The 20217-nt window shown below is 43.7% G+C and overlaps 1 protein-coding gene across 8 annotated transcripts in view; it reads left to right on the forward strand.

Moving 5' to 3' along the window:
- Positions 1–20217, forward strand: part of ube2f (ubiquitin-conjugating enzyme E2F (putative)) — a 207775-nt gene that overhangs the window by 121707 nt on the left and 65851 nt on the right. For all 8 annotated transcript variants that reach the window (XR_011886412.1, XM_072261430.1, XM_072261428.1 and 5 more), the window contains one exon: positions 4611–4678. Coding sequence is in view for 7 of the 8 variants with exons in the window: in XM_072261430.1 (XP_072117531.1) it covers positions 4611–4678 (68 nt within the window). In the remaining variant the exon portion in view is untranslated. The remainder of the gene's footprint in view (positions 1–4610; positions 4679–20217) is intronic.

A 20217-nucleotide genomic window follows, 5' to 3' on the forward strand; every position in this document is an offset into this window, starting at 1 on the left:
AGTTATCCCCTTTGTTCAAGAGCCTGATGGTTGAGAGGTAGTAACTATTCTTAAATCTGGTGGTGCGAGTCCTAAGGCTCTTGTATCGTCTTACAAGATAACATGTCTGAACGACTGGTGTCCTGTGGCACTCACCTCAATAACAAGCAAATGCTTTGAGAGGCTGGTCGTACACTCTCTGCAGTTCGCCTACCAACACAGCTAATTGCCAGATGATGCAATAGCCACAGCTCTACGTATTGTTCCTGCACATCTGGTACATACCAGCTGTGTGGTGAAAAAGGCACAACAGCGCCTCTTTCACCTCAGACGGTTGAAGAAGTTTGGTATGTGCCCCAAATCCTAAGAATTTTCTATAGGGTCACAATTGAAAGTATCCTGACTGGTTGCATCATTGCCTGGTATGGAAACGGTACTTCCCTCAATCACAGGACTCTGTAGAGAGTGGTGCAGACAGCCCAGCGCATCTGTAGATGTGAACCTCCCACTATTCAGGACATTTACAAAAACAGATGTGTAAAAAGGGTCCGAAGGATCATTGGGGTTCCGAGACACCCCAACCACAAACTGTTCTAACTGCTACCATCCAAGAAACAGTACCGCAGCATAAAAGCCAGGACCTTCAGGTTCCGGGACAGCTTCTTCCACCAGGCCATCAGACTGATTGATTCATGCTGACACAACTGCATTTCTATGTTCTATCCTGTTGTACATAATATTTATTATAAATTACTATACATTGCACATTTAGACAAAGACATAACGTAAAGATTTTTACTCTTCATATATATGAAGGATGTAAGCAATACAGTCAATTCAATTCGATTCAATTTCTGGTGGCAGCAGCAAGAAAAGAGCATGTCCTGGGTGGTGGGGTGGGGGTCCCTGATAATGGATGCTGCTCTCCTGTGATAGTGGTTCATGTAGATGTGCTCAATGGTTGGAGGACTTTACTTGTGATGGACTGGGCCGTATCTACTTTTTTTTTTGTAGAATTTTCCATTCAAGAGTATTGCTGTTCCATACCAGGCTGTGATGCAGCCAGTCAATATACTGTTAATGTTTGGCAACGTTTTTGATGTCATGCTGAGTTTCTGCAAACTCCTAAGGAAGTAAATGTGCTGCTGTTCTTTCTTCGTAATTGCATCTGCGTATTAGGTCCAGGGCAGGTCCTCTGAAATAATATCACCTACAAAATTAAGGTTGCTGACCCTCTTGACCTCTGATCCTCCAATTAGGAAGGGTTTATGGACCTCCAGTTTTCTTCTCCTGATATAATCAGTTCCTTGGTCTTGCTGACATTAAGTGAGAGGTTGTTGTTATGACACCACTCAGCCAGATTTTCAACCTCCCTCCTGTCTGTTGATTCATCACCACCTTTAATTCAGTCTATGACAGTGGTGTCATTAGAAAGCTTGAATATTGCATTGAAGTTATACTTAGCTGCACAGACATATGTGTAAAGTGTAAATCTTTCAGCCTCGACTCAGTGATGCCCATGACGTCATACCTGCCAATATCTAACTGTGCTACAAGATCACCTACCTTATTCTGCTTGCATTCAAATATAACACCTTCAGTCCCGTATTCATCAAAGAAATCTTTTCACTTTTGTCCTCGTTAAACTGTCCTATCATCTGCCTGACCTTCCTGACAGTCTCACTGCACAGTGCCTCTGCTTGTGCACCAAGCATTCATCTGCCAAATCATCCTATTCTTACCCTCACTGGTGCGTGGCCCAGGTAGCAATCCAGAGGTCCATTATCAATTTTACAGGACAACTACGATTGACAATGAACACCAGTCTCGCCAGGCTCAGATGCATTGTGAACTAATTAACTGGCCAGATTTTCTTGCATACTTTGTGCTTACATGTTTAAAGAAAATAGGGATATATTTGAGCAACACACACAAAATGCAGGAGGAGGTCAGAAGGTCAGGCAGCATCAATGGAGGGAAGTGAACTGTTGACATTTCAGGCCACAACCTTCACCAGGATTGAAAAGAAAGGGGGCTGAAGCTAGAATAAAATAGTGGAGGGGGGGGGGGAGAATACAAGCAGGCAGGTACTAGTGAGTCCGAGTGTGAGGGGGAAGGTAGGTGGGTGGAGGTAGGCAAAGAGGAATGATATGAGAAGCTCTGAGGTGGTAAGTCGAAGAGGTAAAGGGCCTATATAGGAAGAACCTGATAGATTAGGACATTAGACCATGGGATAAAGGGAAGGATGTGAGGAACCAGAGGCAGGTCGTGAGGGTGGGGGATGGGAAAGGAAGGAGTGAGGGGGTCACACAGGCAAGGGGAAGGGAAAACAGAAGGGAATTGTTACCGTAAGTTAGAGAAATTGATGTTAAAAGCTATTAGGTTCAAGATAACCAAGATGGAATATGAGGAGTTGCCTCTCCAGCTTCTGTCTGGCTTCATTGTGACAGTAGAGACCATAGGCAGATGTGTCGGTGCGGGAATGGGAAGTGGAATGAAATGAGTGGCCACCGGGAGATCCTGACTACTGAAGCAAAGAGAGCAAAGGTGCTTGGCAAAGCGTTCCCCTAATCTATATCAGATATATTTGAGTGTATGAGAAAAAAGGAGTATGTTTGAAAGACAGAGAGTGAGATATGATATTCTGTACAGGTGTGAGGTGGTGCAATATACTACTGAGAGTATATAAAGTTTGAGAGTAATGGTTTGCATCTGTTGCCTAAATGAGGGTCTCAGTAATATCCCAAATTCTCCCTCAACTTACTCAACTTTCCAGCAGTCATTGTGTAATGTTACATTTCTTCCAGAACTCTTGTATCATTTCCTCTGCCTAGTAATACCTTTTTGTGTCAGCTCTGAAGAGACTATCTGTTTTTGGTGCACTGTTGTTGGACATGTGAATAATGAGGAACATACAGTGTACTCACGTTAACTATGCTGCTTACAGGTTCTGTCTAACATGCACCTGATTTATTTGCAGCACTGTATATTTCAGAGTTGATATTACACTTAGAAAGCAACACTGACAACACGCTGGAGGAACTCAGCAGGTCAGGCAGCATCCGTGGAAAAGATCAGTTGATGTTTCGGGCCGGAACCCTTCGTCGGGACTGTAGAGGGAAGGGGCAGAAGCCGTATAAAGAAGGTGGGGGGAGGGTGGGAAGGAGAAGGCTGGTTGGTTCCAGGTGAAAAACCAGTAAGAGGAAAGATAAAGGGGTCGGGGAGGGGAAGCAGGGAGGTAATAGGCAGGAATGGTGAAGAAGGAATAGGGGAAAACACAATAGGTAGTAGAAGGAGGTGGAACCACCACTAAGCACATCTTTCCCTCTCCACCCCTCTCCGCTTTCTGCAGGGATCGGTCCCTCCGCGACTCCCTGGTCTACATGTCCCTCCCCACGGATCTCCCACCCGGCACTTATCTCTGTAAGCGTAAGTGCTACACCTGTCCCTACACCTCCTCTCTTGCCACCATTCAGGGCCCCAAACAGCCCTTCCAAGTGAGGCAACATTTCACTTGTGAGTCTGTTGGGGTCATCTATTGCATCCGGTGCTCCCGGTGCAGCCTCTACATCGGTGAAACCCGACGCAGATTGGGGGACTGCTTTGTCGAGCACCTCCGCTCCGTCTGCCAAAACAGACAGGATCTCCCAGTAGCCACCCACTTCAACTCTGCTTCCCATTCCCATTCAGATATGTCCATACATGGCCTCCTCTACTGCCATGATGAGACTAAACTCAGGCTAGAGGAGCAACACCTCATACACCGTCTAGGTAGTCTCCAGCCCCTTGATAGAATTCTCCAACTTCCGGTAATTCCCTCCCCCTCCCTTCCTCTATCCCTATGTTACTCTGCCCCCTCCCCCAGCTGCCTATCACCTCCGTCTTGGTTCCGCCTCCTTCTACTACCCATTGTGTTTTCCCCTATTCCTCCTTCACCTTTCCTGCCTATCACCTCCCTGCTTTCCCTCCCCCACCCCTTTATCTTTCCCCTTACTGGTTTTTCACCTGGAACCTAGCAGCCTTCTCCTCCCCACCCTCTCCCCACCTTCTTTATAGGGCCTCTGCCCCCTTCCCCCTTCAGTCCTGACGAAGGGTCCCGGCCGAAACGTCGACTGATCTTTTCCACGGATGCTGCCTGACCTGCTGAGTTCCTCCAGCATGTTGAGAGTGTTGCTTTGACCCCAGCATCTGCAGATTATTTTGTGATTACACTTACAAATATATTGCACTATATGCCATTTTTCTATGAAATCATTAATCATATCTCATTCAATAATATATCAAGCTGTTTCTCTCCCACACATTGCTGTAGAAAGGATTCAGCAGTCCTGAAGAAAGGTCTCGGCCAGAAGTGTCGATTCTTTATTCCTCTCCACTGATGCTGCCTGACCTGCTGAGTTCCTCCAGCATTTTGTGTGTGTTAGCTGATTTGCCAGTATCTGCAGAATCTCTTGTGTTTAGAATGGATTCAGGATGCTTATCTTGAATCTTTTCATGGCAAGGTTAAAACTACATGAGGAACATTTTGAAAGCATTGCTTCCAACAAGTGTGTATTTGTGGTAAATACTGCAGGTTTTGGAGTAAAACTTTAAAGTGTTTGACCTGAATTTATTTCCTTTTCTATTCACAGATGAAGGGTATTACCAGGGTGGCAAGTTCCAGTTTGAAACCGATGTTCCAGAAGCCTACAATATGGTGGTGAGTAGAGGAGTTTTGCAGACTTTTAATATGCAAATAATTGCAGTGCCTAGAGGGAGAAAACACGAGGCAATTAATCAGGGAAATTATTTCCATTTCCATTGTTTTTTTTATGTAATTCATGTGCATGGCAAGATTAGGAATCTTAGTGCTGGCAGGTAGAATAAGCAATGATTTCAATGTCATCTTAGGAGAGGTAAAATTAATAGTCAGGTACATAATAAGGCTCCCACCGTCTCCCTACCCTGTGTTTGATGGTACAGAATAAAGATAATGGTTAGCATTTTGATATACATTTGTCCTCTAAGCTAAAAGCAACATGTTTAGCAGAAGAATAAGGAAAGTACAGAAGTACTGCAAAGATGAATATTACCTAGTTAAATTAGGTCTAGAATCAGAATCAGGTTTAAATTACTAAGAAAGAAGGCTGCAATTGGATTATAATGTAGGTAAATATGAAGTTGTCAATTTGAGTGGGAAGCAAAACTATTTTAGATGAGAAACTAGAAAATATTGACACATTTGGGTGTCCTGGTATATGAATAAAAAAAATTGATGTGCAGAACCAGCAAATGATCAGAAAAGTTAGTTGCTTATCAGCTCGTACTATAAAATTTATTGGAGTACAAAACTATAAATATTTGCTTACTGCTACACTAAGATTGTTTTTTGAGTACTGTGTTCAGTTCTGACCTCTTCGCCTGAGGAGGGGAAAATAGGACTCCCAAACAAGTACGTTGTAAATCGGTATTTCTGGATAAAGAAATGAGTTGGGAAATGGAGTTGAAATTAACCATGATGTTACTAAATTACAGAATGACTCAAGAAGTCTAGTCCAAACATTCTTGTTTTAAGGAAAGTAAAACGAATCCATACACCAATCAAATATGACATGAATTAAATGACCATCAAACTGCTTACGTGAAATATATGTTGAATGGTGTGAAGAACCATCAGTGAGAAAATACAGAGATTGAATAAAAATGGAAGTGATGAGGTTTGAATAAGGAGAGGTATTCTCAGCAGAGCTAGAAATTGTGAAAAAGTGAGGAACGCAAGCTACATGCATCATTGTGTGAACTAAAACAATTTATAAATAAAACGTTGTAAAATTTTCCGTACTCGCCACAATGCTGAGTTCTTCTTCAGTCATCTTAGTCTCTGAGCCCACTTCTTTGGCAGGTATTCCACGCCCAGCACTGAGGACCACTTCTTCCATCTTGAACCCTCCTCCTCTTCTTGGACACCCTGCTCTGGATCTTTTCATCTCAAATTATCAAGGAAGCATCAATCAGCTCGACTTCTGCATTCCTCTCTCCTCCTGAACCTTACCCCCTCTGGACGTACTGCCCTCCACTCTCTCTGTGCAATGCCAACCTTACTATTAAACCACACAGGCAAGGGGGGTGCTGTTGTAGTGTAGCAGGCTGATCTGTATCTGGTTGAGGCCAGGCAGCAACACTGAGACACCTCTTCATACCTGCGCCTTGAAGAGGACCCAAATTGGGACCAACAGAAAACTGTCTCTAACACCATCAATAGGTTTCAATAGGTACATTTAATGTCAGAGAAACATATACAATATACATCCTGAAATTCTTTTTCTTCACAAAGATCCATGAAGACAGAGGAGTGCCTCCCTCCCCCACCAGGAAAAAAGCATCGGTGCCCCCCCCCATCAGGCACTCAAGCATACAGCAAAGCATCAATAAAGACACCGATTTGCAGTACCCCAAAGACTACTCGTTCACCTGGTATTTGACGTATCACAGGCTCGCTCTCTCTCCCTAATAAGGGAAAAAGAGGTGTTCCCGCTTCACAGCGAGAGGGGAGACATTACAAAACAACTCGTGTTAAAAGTCTGTTGCGTCACCTTTTCCGAGCTCTGTGCCTCTGGGCACACACCCAGCACCAAGCCGGCTACTTCCAATCTTCCTTGTTCTCCTGCGATGCATCAGTCGGCTGCGACAGCACCAGCCTTGAATCCGCCTGCATCCAGAGCCACGAAAATCCAGCACCCTGAAGGCATGCTAGTCTTCCAGGTCACATCCTTGGCATATCGAAAAGCAGCTGTGAGGCCCTAGAGTGGATCCCATTCCCTCAAAGAACCGAAGTCAGGGTGTAACTCCTGGTCAGGGTCTTCAAAAGAACCTTGAAAGGGGAAGAAAAGAGATATCAATGATAGAAATAAAGCTGTTTCCGAAGATGCAAGCAAAGGAGTTGCCGTTTAGCTCCATTGTCACTCAGCTCTTCCTCCAAACTATCACTGACCTCATCAACTCTGGAGAACTCTCATCCACTGCCACCCTTATCCCACACTGCTTGCTTCTACTTCCTATCCAAGATCCACAAACCTGACTGTTCAGGTAGGCTCATTGGCTCTGCCTGCTCCTGTCTCACTGAACTTGTGTCTTCATGTCTGGACTCCGTTCTATTCCCCTTGGTTCGGTCACTTCCCACCAACATCCGCAACACTACTCATGCTCTTCATCTCCTCAACAACTTTCAATTCCCTGGCCCTGACCACCTCATTTCTGTTGCCCTTCTGTTCCCCAACAAGAAGGCCTTAAAGCTCTCAAGCTTCTCTCTCAATAAAGGAAACAACTAGTTCCCCTCCACCACCACCCGCCGCCTGGCGGAACTAGTCTTCGCTCTCAACAGCTTTTCCTTTGGCTTCTCCCACTTTCTCCAGACTCTAGCCATGGTCACCCACAAGGGGCTCAGCTATGCCTGCCTTTATGTTGGCTATGCAGAAGAGTCCATGTTGCAAGCATGCGCTGGCAATGCATCTCAACTGTTCCTCTGCTACGTTGATGCTGGGCTCGTCAATTTTATCAACTTTGCCTTCAGCTTTCACCCTGTTCTTAAATTCACTTGGTCTATTTTTGACGCCTCCCTCTCCTTTCTCGATCTCCCTGTCTCCAACTGTGGAAACAAACAGTTGACTGGCCTCTTTTATAAGTCTACCGATTACCACGGCTATCTTTATTATACCACTTTCCACCATGTCTCCTGTAAAAATGTTACTCCTTTTTCTTAGTTTCTTCGTCTCCGCCACAATTGTTCCCAAGACGCACCTTTCTTTCCAGGACATCACAAATGTCCTCCAAAGAATGGGGTTTCCCTTCCTCCACCATTGATGTTGCCCTCACCTGCATCTCCTCCATTTCCTGATCATCTGAGCTCACCCCAACTTTCCTCCACCTTAACAGGGATAAAGTTCCTCTTGTCCTCATCTACCACCCATGAACCTCTGCTAAGTAGAACTAGAAATCATGAAAAAGTGAGGAACGCAAACTGTGCGTGTCACTGGGATCCTACCACCAAGCACACCTTTGCTTCCATCCCCCCCCCCCCCCCCCCATTTTCTACAGGGATCGCTCCCTCCATGAGTTCCTTGTCCATTTGGTCCTTCCCCATTGATCTAATGCCCAGCACATCCCTTCAAGCAGTCAAAGGCCTTATATTCCATCTGGGCAGCCTCCAACATGATGGCATGAATATTGATTTCTCCTTCCAGTTTAAAAAAAAAATTCCTTCCCCCTCCCCTCTGTTTCTATTCCCAACTCTGGTCTCTGAAATCTTCTCACCTGCCTATCACCTTTCCCTGGATCCCCTCCTTCTTTCCTTTCTCTTATTTCCTCTCCTATCAGATTCCTCCCTCTCCAGCCCTTTACCTTTCCTACCCACCTAGCTTCATCTAACGCTTTTTTGCTATCCTCCTTCTCCTCTTCCCACCTTTTTATTCTAGCATCTACCCCCTTCCTTCTCAGTCCTAAAGAAGGGTCTCGGCTGAAACGTCGACTGTTTATTCATTTCCATAGATGCTTCCTAACATACTGAGCTCCTCCAGCAATTTGTATGTTTTGCTGTGGATTTCTAGCATCTACAGGATTTCTCATGTTTATGATATCTTTTCCCATTTGTAAGAAACTTTCTACTTATTAAGGAAATGGAAATTAAATGAATTTTCTCCGCTTTACTCATTTAACCATATTCCCTGTGGGTTGCTTCCATTTGTTAGAAACATAGCAGCAGGAAAAGGATGTTTACTCCTCAAGACTGTGCAATCATTCCTTGAGAATTTGGCTAGTCTGTAAAATCTATCGTTCTCCCCTTAATGCTTTTAATTAAAAATCCATCTATCTTATAATTAGTATTAACCAGTAATAATTACCGTTTGCTGAAGAACTCCACATGATTATCAAATCAATTTGAATTTCTATTCCCTTTTTAGGTCTTCACCATTATGCAAAATATGAATAACGGGTATTGAAATCCATTTGATGTTTCCGTTCATTTTTAAAATTTATTATGACAGGTTTCCCCCGCCATTCGAAGATAGAGTGTTCCTATGAAACGGTTCGTAAGCCGGAATGTCGTAAAGTGAAGTAGCAATTACCATTTATTTATATGGGAAAAACTTGTGAGTGTTCACAGACCCAAAAAATAACCTACCAAATCATGCCAAGTAACACATAAAACCTAAAATAACAGTAACATATAGTAAAAGCAGGAATGATATGATAAATACACAGCCTATATAAAGTAGAAATACTTTTCTACAGTCATTACCGCACTGTCCACTGTAGCGAAAATCTCATGCAAGCGCTCTTGGCAGAAACACGGCGCAAGCCCTTTCGGCAGAAACACTCTTTCCAGTAACCTTTAAGCTATGAAGCTGCCAAATCATACCAAATAACACATAAAAATACACAGCCTATATAAAGTAGAAATGTTTGTCCATCGTCGACGTCGATGAGGATCTCAACACCATTATGATGGTTTCGAGACTAGCGTGTGATTTGGATTTAAGTGAGGGAGAGTTGCGCAGCATCAACCTCACTCTCTCTTCCCAATTCCCATCTGGATCCAGTGGCAAGGCAGAGTCGAGATGGCTGGAGATGGGACTAGGCGCAGTGGATGACCAGGACGTCTTTTGTGTCTTGTCCTGCTCTACACGTTCCACACGCTTGCAGAGACCGCCTTCTTGACCGTTGGACCTTCCATTAGTCTCGTCCGCTCAATTTGCCGGAGTCTGTCTTCACATGCTGGGATAGACAACTCCTTATCTCACCGAGGGTTTGAGACTCGTCGACTACCCTCACCTGGTTTAGCCGGCTTGTCGAAGCCGTTGCCCGGGGTGTGGCCGCTGTCGCATGCAAACAGCTACGGGGAGCCACAGGTGAGAGCTGAGTGCCAGGTGGGGACCAAAGGTGGACTAACTGCCTTGAAAAGGACGCGACTGTTCCCCCCACCAGAGGTGCTACCCCTCCCTGACACCCCATACACCCCATAAAGTAGAAATAATGTATGTACAGTGTAAACTCACGAACCCCATGACGGGAATAAAAAAACAGCAGAGATGGAAAGCACTTTGGAGTCCAGTATTGTTATAAACTAATAATATTTATTAGTAACTATGCAATACAGTAATATAAATGTAGATAACTCAAGCAGGTTAGCAATGATTATATATATAAGTATATCAGTAAGTGTGGAAATATATGTATGAAAAACCAAACTTCTTTAAGTCTAGGGGTAAAAAGATACAGTCTTACAATGATGAGTAAAGTTCAGTTCAGTTCGTGGTATTAAGTTGAGTAGTGATGGAGAGAGAAAGAGGGAGAGGTTTGAGTCTTCAGGTGAGCTGACGCCATCGATCTTCTCGTTGTCCTTCGAAATCCTTTAAAAGTCACCGACTGTGACTTTAACAAAGGGGACAGGTTTTCTGTGGTGGAGCTATCCCCTAGGCGAGTGTGGACACATGGACAACTCCCCACCAGTCAACCCCTTTCCTCTTTTCACTGCAAGAGCGATGGATTGATCCGCCTGATCGATCCTCCAAAACCCACTTGTTCTGCAGGCACAACAATGTTCATTCAGTGTCCAAACATTTGTCTGAGGTCTATCATCTGACCTCCTATTTTATCTTCTCATGCTGAGCATCAACTGTCATTCAAATAACTCCTCCTTCCTCCCTCTCTGAAGAAATGCAAGCAGGCAAAAGTCCTTGAGAAGTGTCAACAACCTGCTGAAAATCATAACATCGAGTGTCCATTAAATAATGTGGCCTTCGGTCACCATAGCAACTTATGAGCTGCTCAGTGCTTTCTCCAACTCAGCAGAAATCCAAAATTTAACCAGTTCTTTCTCTTGCCTTAAAAGTTACAGTCCAACTGTTAGTCTTCGTCTCTCTCTCTCTCTTTTCAAAAGCACAGTTCATAGGGGTAATTCAGGATCCCATCACAGTAGTATCACTTACCGAAATTGGGAAGACAGCGCCGAGCACACTGATGATGGTGTGTTAGGCTGAGTCGTCAGAGGTTGGGGTGGTGCAGTGGTCCCCAACCTCCAGGCCGTGGACCAAAACCGATCCGTGAAGAATGCAGTGGTGCAGCGGTAGCCGGGACGCATCCGGCACATCTTTAAGAAAAAAGCCGAAATAAACAAGCTAATTAATTAGGTGCTGCCCGGCACATAAATGTCGGCCCAGATCACAGGCGACACAATCTGCGATCACCTCTGATCTGGGCCGACATTTACGTGCCGGGCGGCACCCAATTAATTAGCTTGTTTATTTTGGCTTTTCTTCTTAAAGATGTGCTGGGTGCGTCCCAGCTACCGCTGCACCACTGCATGCTTTGCAGCAATGTATCGGTCTGTGGCCCGGAGGTTGGGACCACTGGGGTGATGGGACACTAAGGTGTCATCTCATTGTCGACTGTATCCATCAGGGCAGGCAGGTCATCTTCTTCTATGTCTGCCTGCCTAGACGTCGAAGGTCGAGGTTCGTCGTCTGCTGTGGATGATGTGGAAGGCTTGAAAAATGATAGTATGCTTGACTGCTTAGCCTTGCACATTTTTCTATCATACAGTTCTTTGTAAGCACTCAAACCATCCTGCAAATATGCCCTAAACCTGCGTACCCTTTCAAGATTAAAGTCGTACTTTTCTGCAATCATTGCAGCGAAAATCTCACGCATTTGCTTCACGTTCAGTCCCTGGACGACTTCACTTTCGGTCCGTTGGCTACTACATTCGGTTTCGATTGTTATCCTTTCCTCTTCCAATTGCTCTTCATCTATCAGTTCTTGGTCATGGGATGCCAAACCTCTTCAACATTATCTTCGTCAACTTCCACAAGCCAAACTCACTTTGTCCTTACTTCGTTCACCACGATCGAAATGCTTAATTATGTCTAGTTTTACGCTAAGTGTAACACCCTTACGAGCTCTTTTAGGCTTTTCCAATACCTTAGAACTCATCTTGCAAACGGATGCTCAAAATAAATCGACATAAAGCACAGATGCTCACAGGCACGTGTTTAAACAGTGCTGGCTAGAATGCAGTTCCGAGGGAGGAGCTTGGCTGCTCGGGGCGCGTGCTGCCTTTTTTCGTAACAGTGAAAACACCTTCTGTTAGCGAAAACAGGTAACTAATGCAGGTCTTTCGTAACAGAGAGGTGTCGTAAAGCGAACATTCAAAAAGCAGGGGACACTTGTATATCATTGGTGGAACCTGTGGCACAGGTAATAGAGCTACTGTAAATCCTGACTCGAGGTGCTGTCTGGAGTCTGCACATTCTTATGACGGTGTGGGTTTCTCCAGGTGCTCTGGTTTCCCCCCCACTTCCTAAAGATGTGCGGAATGTTAGATTAATTAGTCATTATAAGTTACCATTAGGTTGTATTGATTGATAGAATGTGAGGGGAAGTTGATGGGGATGTGGTAAGAACTCTTAACAAGTTGTTAAAGGAGGATTAGTGTAAATGGATGATTGATAGTCAGCAGGGATACGGAGGAGCAAAGGGTTTGTTTCCCTCTATGACTTTGTAAGCAATCTGCTACTAAGGATATGTTACTGTTTAGTGCCATTTTTTTCTTCTTCGCTGTTGATTTGTTTCAATTTTATCTAGTCAATACCAAAATTCAACATTTTTAATTGTCCAAAATGCCATTTTTCTTCCTTTACTATAATTGTTCCACATTTCTGCCAATTTCTTATTCATATGGATAATACTACCAAAATCATCTTTTTGCCCACATTCCTCATGACCAGCTTTCACCTAATTTATCAGTGAAAAGAACACGCTGATATCTGAAATACTTGCAAGTTTCTTTTCACAATCTCATTGGTTAGCTGTTACTGCATGTCCTGTCACCGTTTGCTGTATATCTGTGAAAATTTGTGTTAGATTTTGCATTTTACATGCTTTGTCTTTTTAATTTATGCTGCTCTTTATCTCCTTCGTCATTCAGGCTATTTTTATTAAAAAGTGGTGCACTTACCCCAAGGAATATAAATTGATTCACTTGTCTCATTATGAACACTTTCACCACTCTGCTGTTGTTTTTGTCTGTTATCAAGTTTTCACAGATTAATAGGCCTTGTTGCATTACAATTAGCTTAATCTAAACCTAGAAATCTATTAGATGTTTCATGCTTTGTGTGTTGCGTTAATCCTAAAAATGAACAAAATAGGAGCAGTAAATCTGCCTTGCTGTCTGTTGAACACGCTGGACCTGTCAGTCTGACCGTGGCTGCTCATGAACTTGGTCCACTTCTATTTGGTACCAATGTCTTCTGATTTTCTTATTATCTAAAGCCTGTCACCATGCATTGAATATTCTCACTGACTGAGCATTATTATCCCTCTCAAACAGTAAAAAAAAATCACTATTTATCTTGTGTTAAATGGGTGGCTCCTATCTTGAAAAAATGTACCCTCTGTTTCTATGCTGTCCAGTTGAAGGGCTTGCTTTATAGTAGAACCTCAAGAATTGGACTTGAGAATCTACATTCCACTGACTTCCGGGCAATTTTTGCCTCTTTTGGATGCAAAGATGAAAACTACACACTGTACTATAAAACACATCTCTTCATAGCTCTGTACAATCACAGCAAGACTCCTTGCAAGCCTGCTACAGTAAATACGGGCATACCACCTGCCTTCCTTATTAGTTATGTGTATGCTTACTTCCATACATCAGTACAGAGGTTTCCTGAGAACTAGTTTCTCACTATTTTATTGCTTTACTCACATAAATTCACATTTTCCCCACATTTTACTACTGTTGATACTTTTACCACTTGCTTAATGTATCTGTCAGCATCCTCCTTACAACTCACATTTTTACCATGCTTGGTACTTACATCATGTCACCATTGCTGTCAGATTAATGTTCACATACCTTCAGGCAATTGCTAAATCTACAGAAAATACATGTATGAGTCAGAAAGGGACTGAGGTTGCCTGTAAATAGTCTCTGTGACCATGTCCCAAAGATTTGCAGATTGGTAAGTTATTTGCCTACTATTAATTGCTTCTTGCATCGGTAGGTGGTAGAGACTGAGAGGGACCTTGTGGAAACTTAGGGAGAATGGTTGCAGGGGAAACTTAGTGAGGGATTGGGCTGACGTGGACTTGATAGGGCAAATGGCAGCTTATGTATAAGGAAATTAAACAATGAATTGGGGTGGCTGTGCATTCTCTTTGTTCATATGTTGTGTGTTTGTGACAGTACAGAGTTAGATAGCTACTCAATCTTGAAGAACATCACCTGAAAAGAATTGAAATGCAAGTTGGTGCCTCAGGTAAAAACAACTCTGGCGAAGTGAGAGTTTTTTCTCATTCTACAGACTTGCCCTGGGTACTCTAAATTTAGACTCTAAACTCAGTTTACCATGTCTTTCAGAGGGATAGGGAATGTTTGAATACCAGAATTAAGAATGCAGTTTTGCCTAGGCAATCTCACCATATTTGTGTGTGTGTGTGGTGGGGGGGGTGCAGTATTAACCAGGACTCTGTCTTGCTCGTCTTTAAATTGTCCCTTGAGATCCTTTTCATTCATTAGAGAGGGCAGACAAGATATCATTTAACTGTAGTGTCTCAGCTTAGCTCCTCCTCTGTTGGGATCAACTTGGAACCCCAGTATCTGGAGCAGAGCTTGAATCCACAGTCTTCCACCTCCAAGGCAAGAGTGCCATTCAGTGAGTTAGCCATTAGACAATCACTTGAATCACCAAGACATCAAGTGCTTACAAATAGGATTAGTGCAGATGGGGATACTCGATATCCGGCATGGGTGTAGTGGGCCAAAAGGCTCTTTGCTCGATGACTCTCCAGTACCAATACTGACTACCCTGTGGTTGCCATCTTTGTGTCTAATTTCATGTACTTATTTATATTATTTTTGGTCTAGTGAAGGTGAGTATTCTGCTTAAGAATTAACATTTAACTTATGCAACTGAAGTCTAAAGTCTGTTACTGTTGCTTTTATAGGATTGTGTCCTGAAGATAAAAATCCCATGGATGTGTGTAAAATTAGTCTCGTTGAAGACTGATGTAATTATCTATCACAGGGGTCCCCAACCTTTTTTGCACTGCGGACCGGTTTAATATTGTCAATATTCTTGCGGACCGGCTGACCCGGGGGGGGCGGGGAGGGGTGGGTAGGGTTGCCAACGGACAAGAATAGCAGTCAAATATGTTGTGTTTACCCCGAGAAAGACTACAATGACTATGAAGCCTTGGGCTGGCACCAGTGCACATGCGTGTACGTGCCGATGTTTTGTCTGCAAATTGTTTTTGGCGATTCTGTATGGGGGGGGTGGGGTGTTAATCACGACTGGACTATAGGTGATAAGTGGCTAATACATTCAAATTCGTTTCTAAAAGGATTTATCTAACGAATTTAATATTAAACACATAGCGCATATTTTCCTCACATGAATATAGTGATAAGTCAATATATGGGGAGCTTGAAGTAAGTGTTGAACGAACTTCCAGTAGAAGTGGTAGAGGCAGGTTCGATATTATCATTTAAAGAAAAATTGGGTAGGTATAGGGACAGGAAAGGAATGGAGGATTATGGGCTGAGTGCAGGTGGGTTGGACTAGGTGAGAGTAGCGTTCGGCACGGACTAGAAGACCGAGATGGCCTGTTTCCGTGCTGTAATTGTTATATGGTTATATAAGTCACTTATAAGTCAATAGCATCATAACATTTTAAGTAACATTTGGATATTAAACACACAGCACATATTTTCCCAGTATGAACATATAAAATCATTGCATCACACCAATATTGCAGAATCAGTGGGAGCCCTGGGCTTGTTTCCCTGCAACAAAACGGTCCTATCGAGGGGTGATGGGAGACAGTGATACTTGAACGGGATTCCTTATGTCCAGTCTATTCTGCAATTTAGTTTTCGTTGCATTCATTGCAGAAAACTCCGCTTTGCAGAAAAATGTTGGAAATGGAAGCAACGTTTTCAGTGCTTTCGTGGCTATCTCAGGATATTTCGCCTTGACTTTGATCCAGAATGCCAGCAAAGATGTCATGTCAAACATACTTTTCAGCCCGCCGTCATTTGCAAGCTCGAGGAGTTGATCTACTTCCCCCGCTGACATGGATGACGCGCGGGCAATGACCTCACATGTGTAATGGCTCAACAGTGCGTGACAGGGAATGAGGAAAGGTGCAGTTGACTCATATCGCCAAATCATATTGTTTCCTCGTGGCCCGGTAGCACATGCTTTGCGGCCTGGTGGTTGGGGACCGCTGATCTATCATATTTGGGTATTATTTTCTATTAATCAGGGCTTTATGGGGCAAAGCTACTCTTCCCTACCTAGTTGTAGTGCTGAAAAGTACAAATGTGCTTCTGCTTCTGTAAAATATCTGAATCATTGGATTTTATTAGTCTTCTTCTCAATTCCGGTTGATGATTTGTGTCACAAAGCATAGGCTATAACTTCAAGTGAAAAGGCAGCGGCTTGCAGCAGCTTAGAGCATTGAGCAGCGCCCAATGAGCATTCGGGATTGATTGACAAGAACAAATTAAAGTAAGGCAGGAAAAAGCAAATGGCCTATATTTCGGAGTGGCCATCATTGGAGTGGAAGGAGCTAGAGTGGAGGCTTTGAGGCTTTAGCTCTTCAAGGCTCCAGCAAGGAGAGGCTTTAGTCAGAGAAAGCAAACAAAAACTTGTAGGTAGTTTTTTTTCTCCCCCATAATTTATTATTTTTTTACTTCTTTATAGTTGCTCAGTTAGGAACGGTAGAGATACCAGCAGGACAGTGGAAAGCTGGAAAAATGGGCTGAAAAATGGCAGATGGAACTTAATGCAACAGGTGTGAGGTGCTGTATTAATGCAAGAGAGAGATCTGAGAATACAGATACATAATTCATTGAAAGTAGCGTCACAGGTTGATAGGGTCATAGAAAAACGCTTTTGGCACACTGGCCCTCAAAAATCAAAGTATTGTGTACGGGAGATAGGATGTTGTGTTGAAGTTGTATAAGACATTAGTGAGGCCTAATTTGGAGTATCTACCTACAGGAAAGATGTTAATAAGGTTGAAAGAGTACAGAGAAAATTTACAAGGGGATGTTGCTGGGTTTGGAGAACCTGAGTTATATGGGTTATATGGTAAGATTTAATAGGGTTAGGACTTTATTCCTTGGAACGTAGAACATTGAGAGGAGATTTGATAGAGGTATACAAAATTATGAGGGTGATAGATAGGGTAAACACAAGCAGGATTTTTTCCACTGAGGTTGGGTGAGACTACTACTTGAGATCATGCGATAAGGGTGAAAGGTGAAAAGTTTAAGGGGAACGTGAGGGGAAACTTCAAATATAAAAAATGCCTAGGAATTTAATGTAGAACAGACTGACAAGTAAAATTCAATTCTGGAGGTCAGCACCACAACGAATGAAAATTGTTTATCATGATGGGCTAAATTGGGGAAAACCATCCAAGATTCAAGAATATTGAGAAAGGTAGCTGAAAGGATTTAAAATCAGTAGATAATACAGTTAGAAGGGCAAAGAGTTTTAGTCAAGAATCAGGTTCTAGGTTAGAGATTTTAGCTATCATAGAAAATCAATGATTCAGAAGGAAAAATTCCATTCAAATGGCCGTTTTTGTACTTGCTGAACAACAGCTACTCAACCTAATCCTAACTTCCAGCACCAGGTATGTAACCCTGCAGTTCAGGACACATCCATATATTATTTAAGTGTGATGAGGGCTTCTGCTGTGACTACCAAAGCCTTGCAATACTTTGGTCAGGGAGAAAAAATACACTGAGCTCCATCATTCCTGACTTGTGTCTTGTACGTGGAAGAAGGGCATAGGTGGTCCTGAACTACCCTAAGCTGTCTCTGAAGTGTACTCACTCTTGTAGCAGCAATGTATTTGTGGCAGGCCATTGAATGTCAAGGATGGGTGGTTGAACTCTCCTTTTAGAGATGGTCTCTGTCCAGCACATTTGTGGCATGATTTGTCTCCTTACGTGCAGCCACAAAACAAAGAAACCCAATAGAACCCATTAAAGAAGAAACACTGTCAAGCACCCAATATGCAGGAAAAAAAGTTGTACAAACTTGATGATGATGCTACCATCAAGAATGCCATTCCATGCCCACACTTTGGATAGTCTGATCACCTGGCTGCACTTCTACTCCCTGAATATTGGTAGAGACTGAAGATCGCAGCACCAGTAGTGAGGACCAAGAAGCTATGGACAAGGGAGGTGGAGGAGCACTTACAGGAGTCTGTGGACTGGTCAATATTTAGGGATTCATCTTCGAGTCTGAATGAATATGCCGCAGCTGTCACTGACTTCACTAAAATCTGTGTGGATGGGTGTGTGCCTATGAGAACATACAGTACATACTGTACCCAAATCAAAAAGCCAGGAGACTTGTAGTCTGCTGAGGGCTAGATCTGTGGCATTGAAGTCTGGTGATCCAGGACTGTACAAGAAAACTAGGTACGACTTACGGAGGACTTTTTTCAAGAACAAAAGAGCAATTTTGATTGAGGTTAGAGGTGGAATCAGATGCACGTCAATGCTGCAGGGTTTGCAGGCCATTACTTCCTACAAAATAAAACCTTACACCATGAATGGCAGTGATATTTTACTTGCTTTTATGCACGCTTTGAAAGGAAGAATAAAACTAAAGGTATGAGGATACCTACAGCATCCAGTGACCCTGTGATTTCTGTCTCGGAGGCCGATGTCAGAAATTCTTTCAAGAGGGTGAATCCACGAAAGGCGATAGGCGCTGTTGGTATACCTGGTAGGCTTCTGATAACTTGTGCCAACCAGCTGGTGGGTGTGTTCAAGGTCATTTTCAATCTCTCATTGCTACAGTCAGAAGTTCCCACCTGCTTCAAAAGGGCAACAGCCATACAAGTAGCCAAGAAGGGCATGGTGATTAATGATTTTCATCCTGTAATACTCACATCCACAGTGATTAAGTGCTTTGAGAGGCTGGTCATGGCTAGAATCAACTCCAGCCCAAGCAAATGTCTGGATGCACTGCACTTTGCCTATTGCCACAGTAGGTCTACAGTGGATGTGATCTCATTGGCTCTTCATGTGGATTTGGATCACCTGGACAATACAAATACTTACGTCAGACTCAAACACGAGGAATTCTGCAGATGCTGGAAATTTAAGCAACACACATCAAAGTTGCTGGTGAACGCAGCAGGCCAGGCAGCATCTCTAGGAAGAGGTACAGTCGATGTTTCGGGCCGAGATCCTTCGTCAGGACTAACTGAAGGAAGAGCTAGTAAGAAATTTGAAGGTGGGAGGGGGAGGGGGGAGAACCAAAATGATAGGAGAAGACAGGAGGGGGAGGGATGGAGCCAAGAGCTGGACAGGTGATTGGCAAAAGGGATATGAGAGGATCATGGGACAGGAGGCCCAGGGAGAAGGAAAAGGGGGAGGGGGGAAAAACCCAGAGGATGGGCAAAGGGTATAGTCAGAGGGACAGAGGGAGAAAAAGGAGAGAGAGAGAAAGAATGTGTGTATATAAATAAATAACGGATGGGGTACGAGGGGGAGGTGGGGCATTAGTGGAAGTCAGAGAAGTCAATGTTCATGCCATCAGGTTGGAGGCTACCCAGATGGAATATAAGGTGTTGTTCCTCGTGGAACAAGTGCTACACATGCCCTTACACTTCCTCCCTTACCACCATTCAGGGCCCCAGACAGTCCTTCCAGGTGAGGCGACACTTCACCTGTGCGTCGGCTGGGGTGATATACTGTGTCCGGTGCTCCCGACGTGGCCTTCTATATATTGGCAAGACCTGACGCAGGCTGGGAGATTGTTTTGCTGAACACCTACGCTCTGTCCGCCAGAGAAAGCAGGATCTCCCAGGGCCACACATCTTAATTCCACATCCCATTCCCATTCTGATATGTCTATCCACAGCTTCCTCTACTGTAAAGATGAAGCCACATTCAGGTTGGAGGAACAACTCCTTATATTCTGTCTGGGTAGCCTCCAACCTGATGGCATGAACATTGACTTCTCTAACTTCCACTAATGCCCCACTTCCCCCTTGTACCCCATCCGTTATTTATTTATATACACACATTCTTTCTCTCTCTCTCTCTCTCTTCTTTTTCTCCCTCTGTCCCTCTGACTATACTCCTTGCCCATCCTCTGGGTTCTTTCCCCCTCCTCCCCCTTTTCCTATCGCTTTTGCCAATCACCTGTCCAGCTCTTGGCT

Source organism: Mobula birostris, chromosome 6 (assembly GCF_030028105.1).
Source record: "Mobula birostris isolate sMobBir1 chromosome 6, sMobBir1.hap1, whole genome shotgun sequence".
NCBI lineage: Eukaryota > Metazoa > Chordata > Chondrichthyes > Myliobatiformes > Myliobatidae > Mobula > Mobula birostris.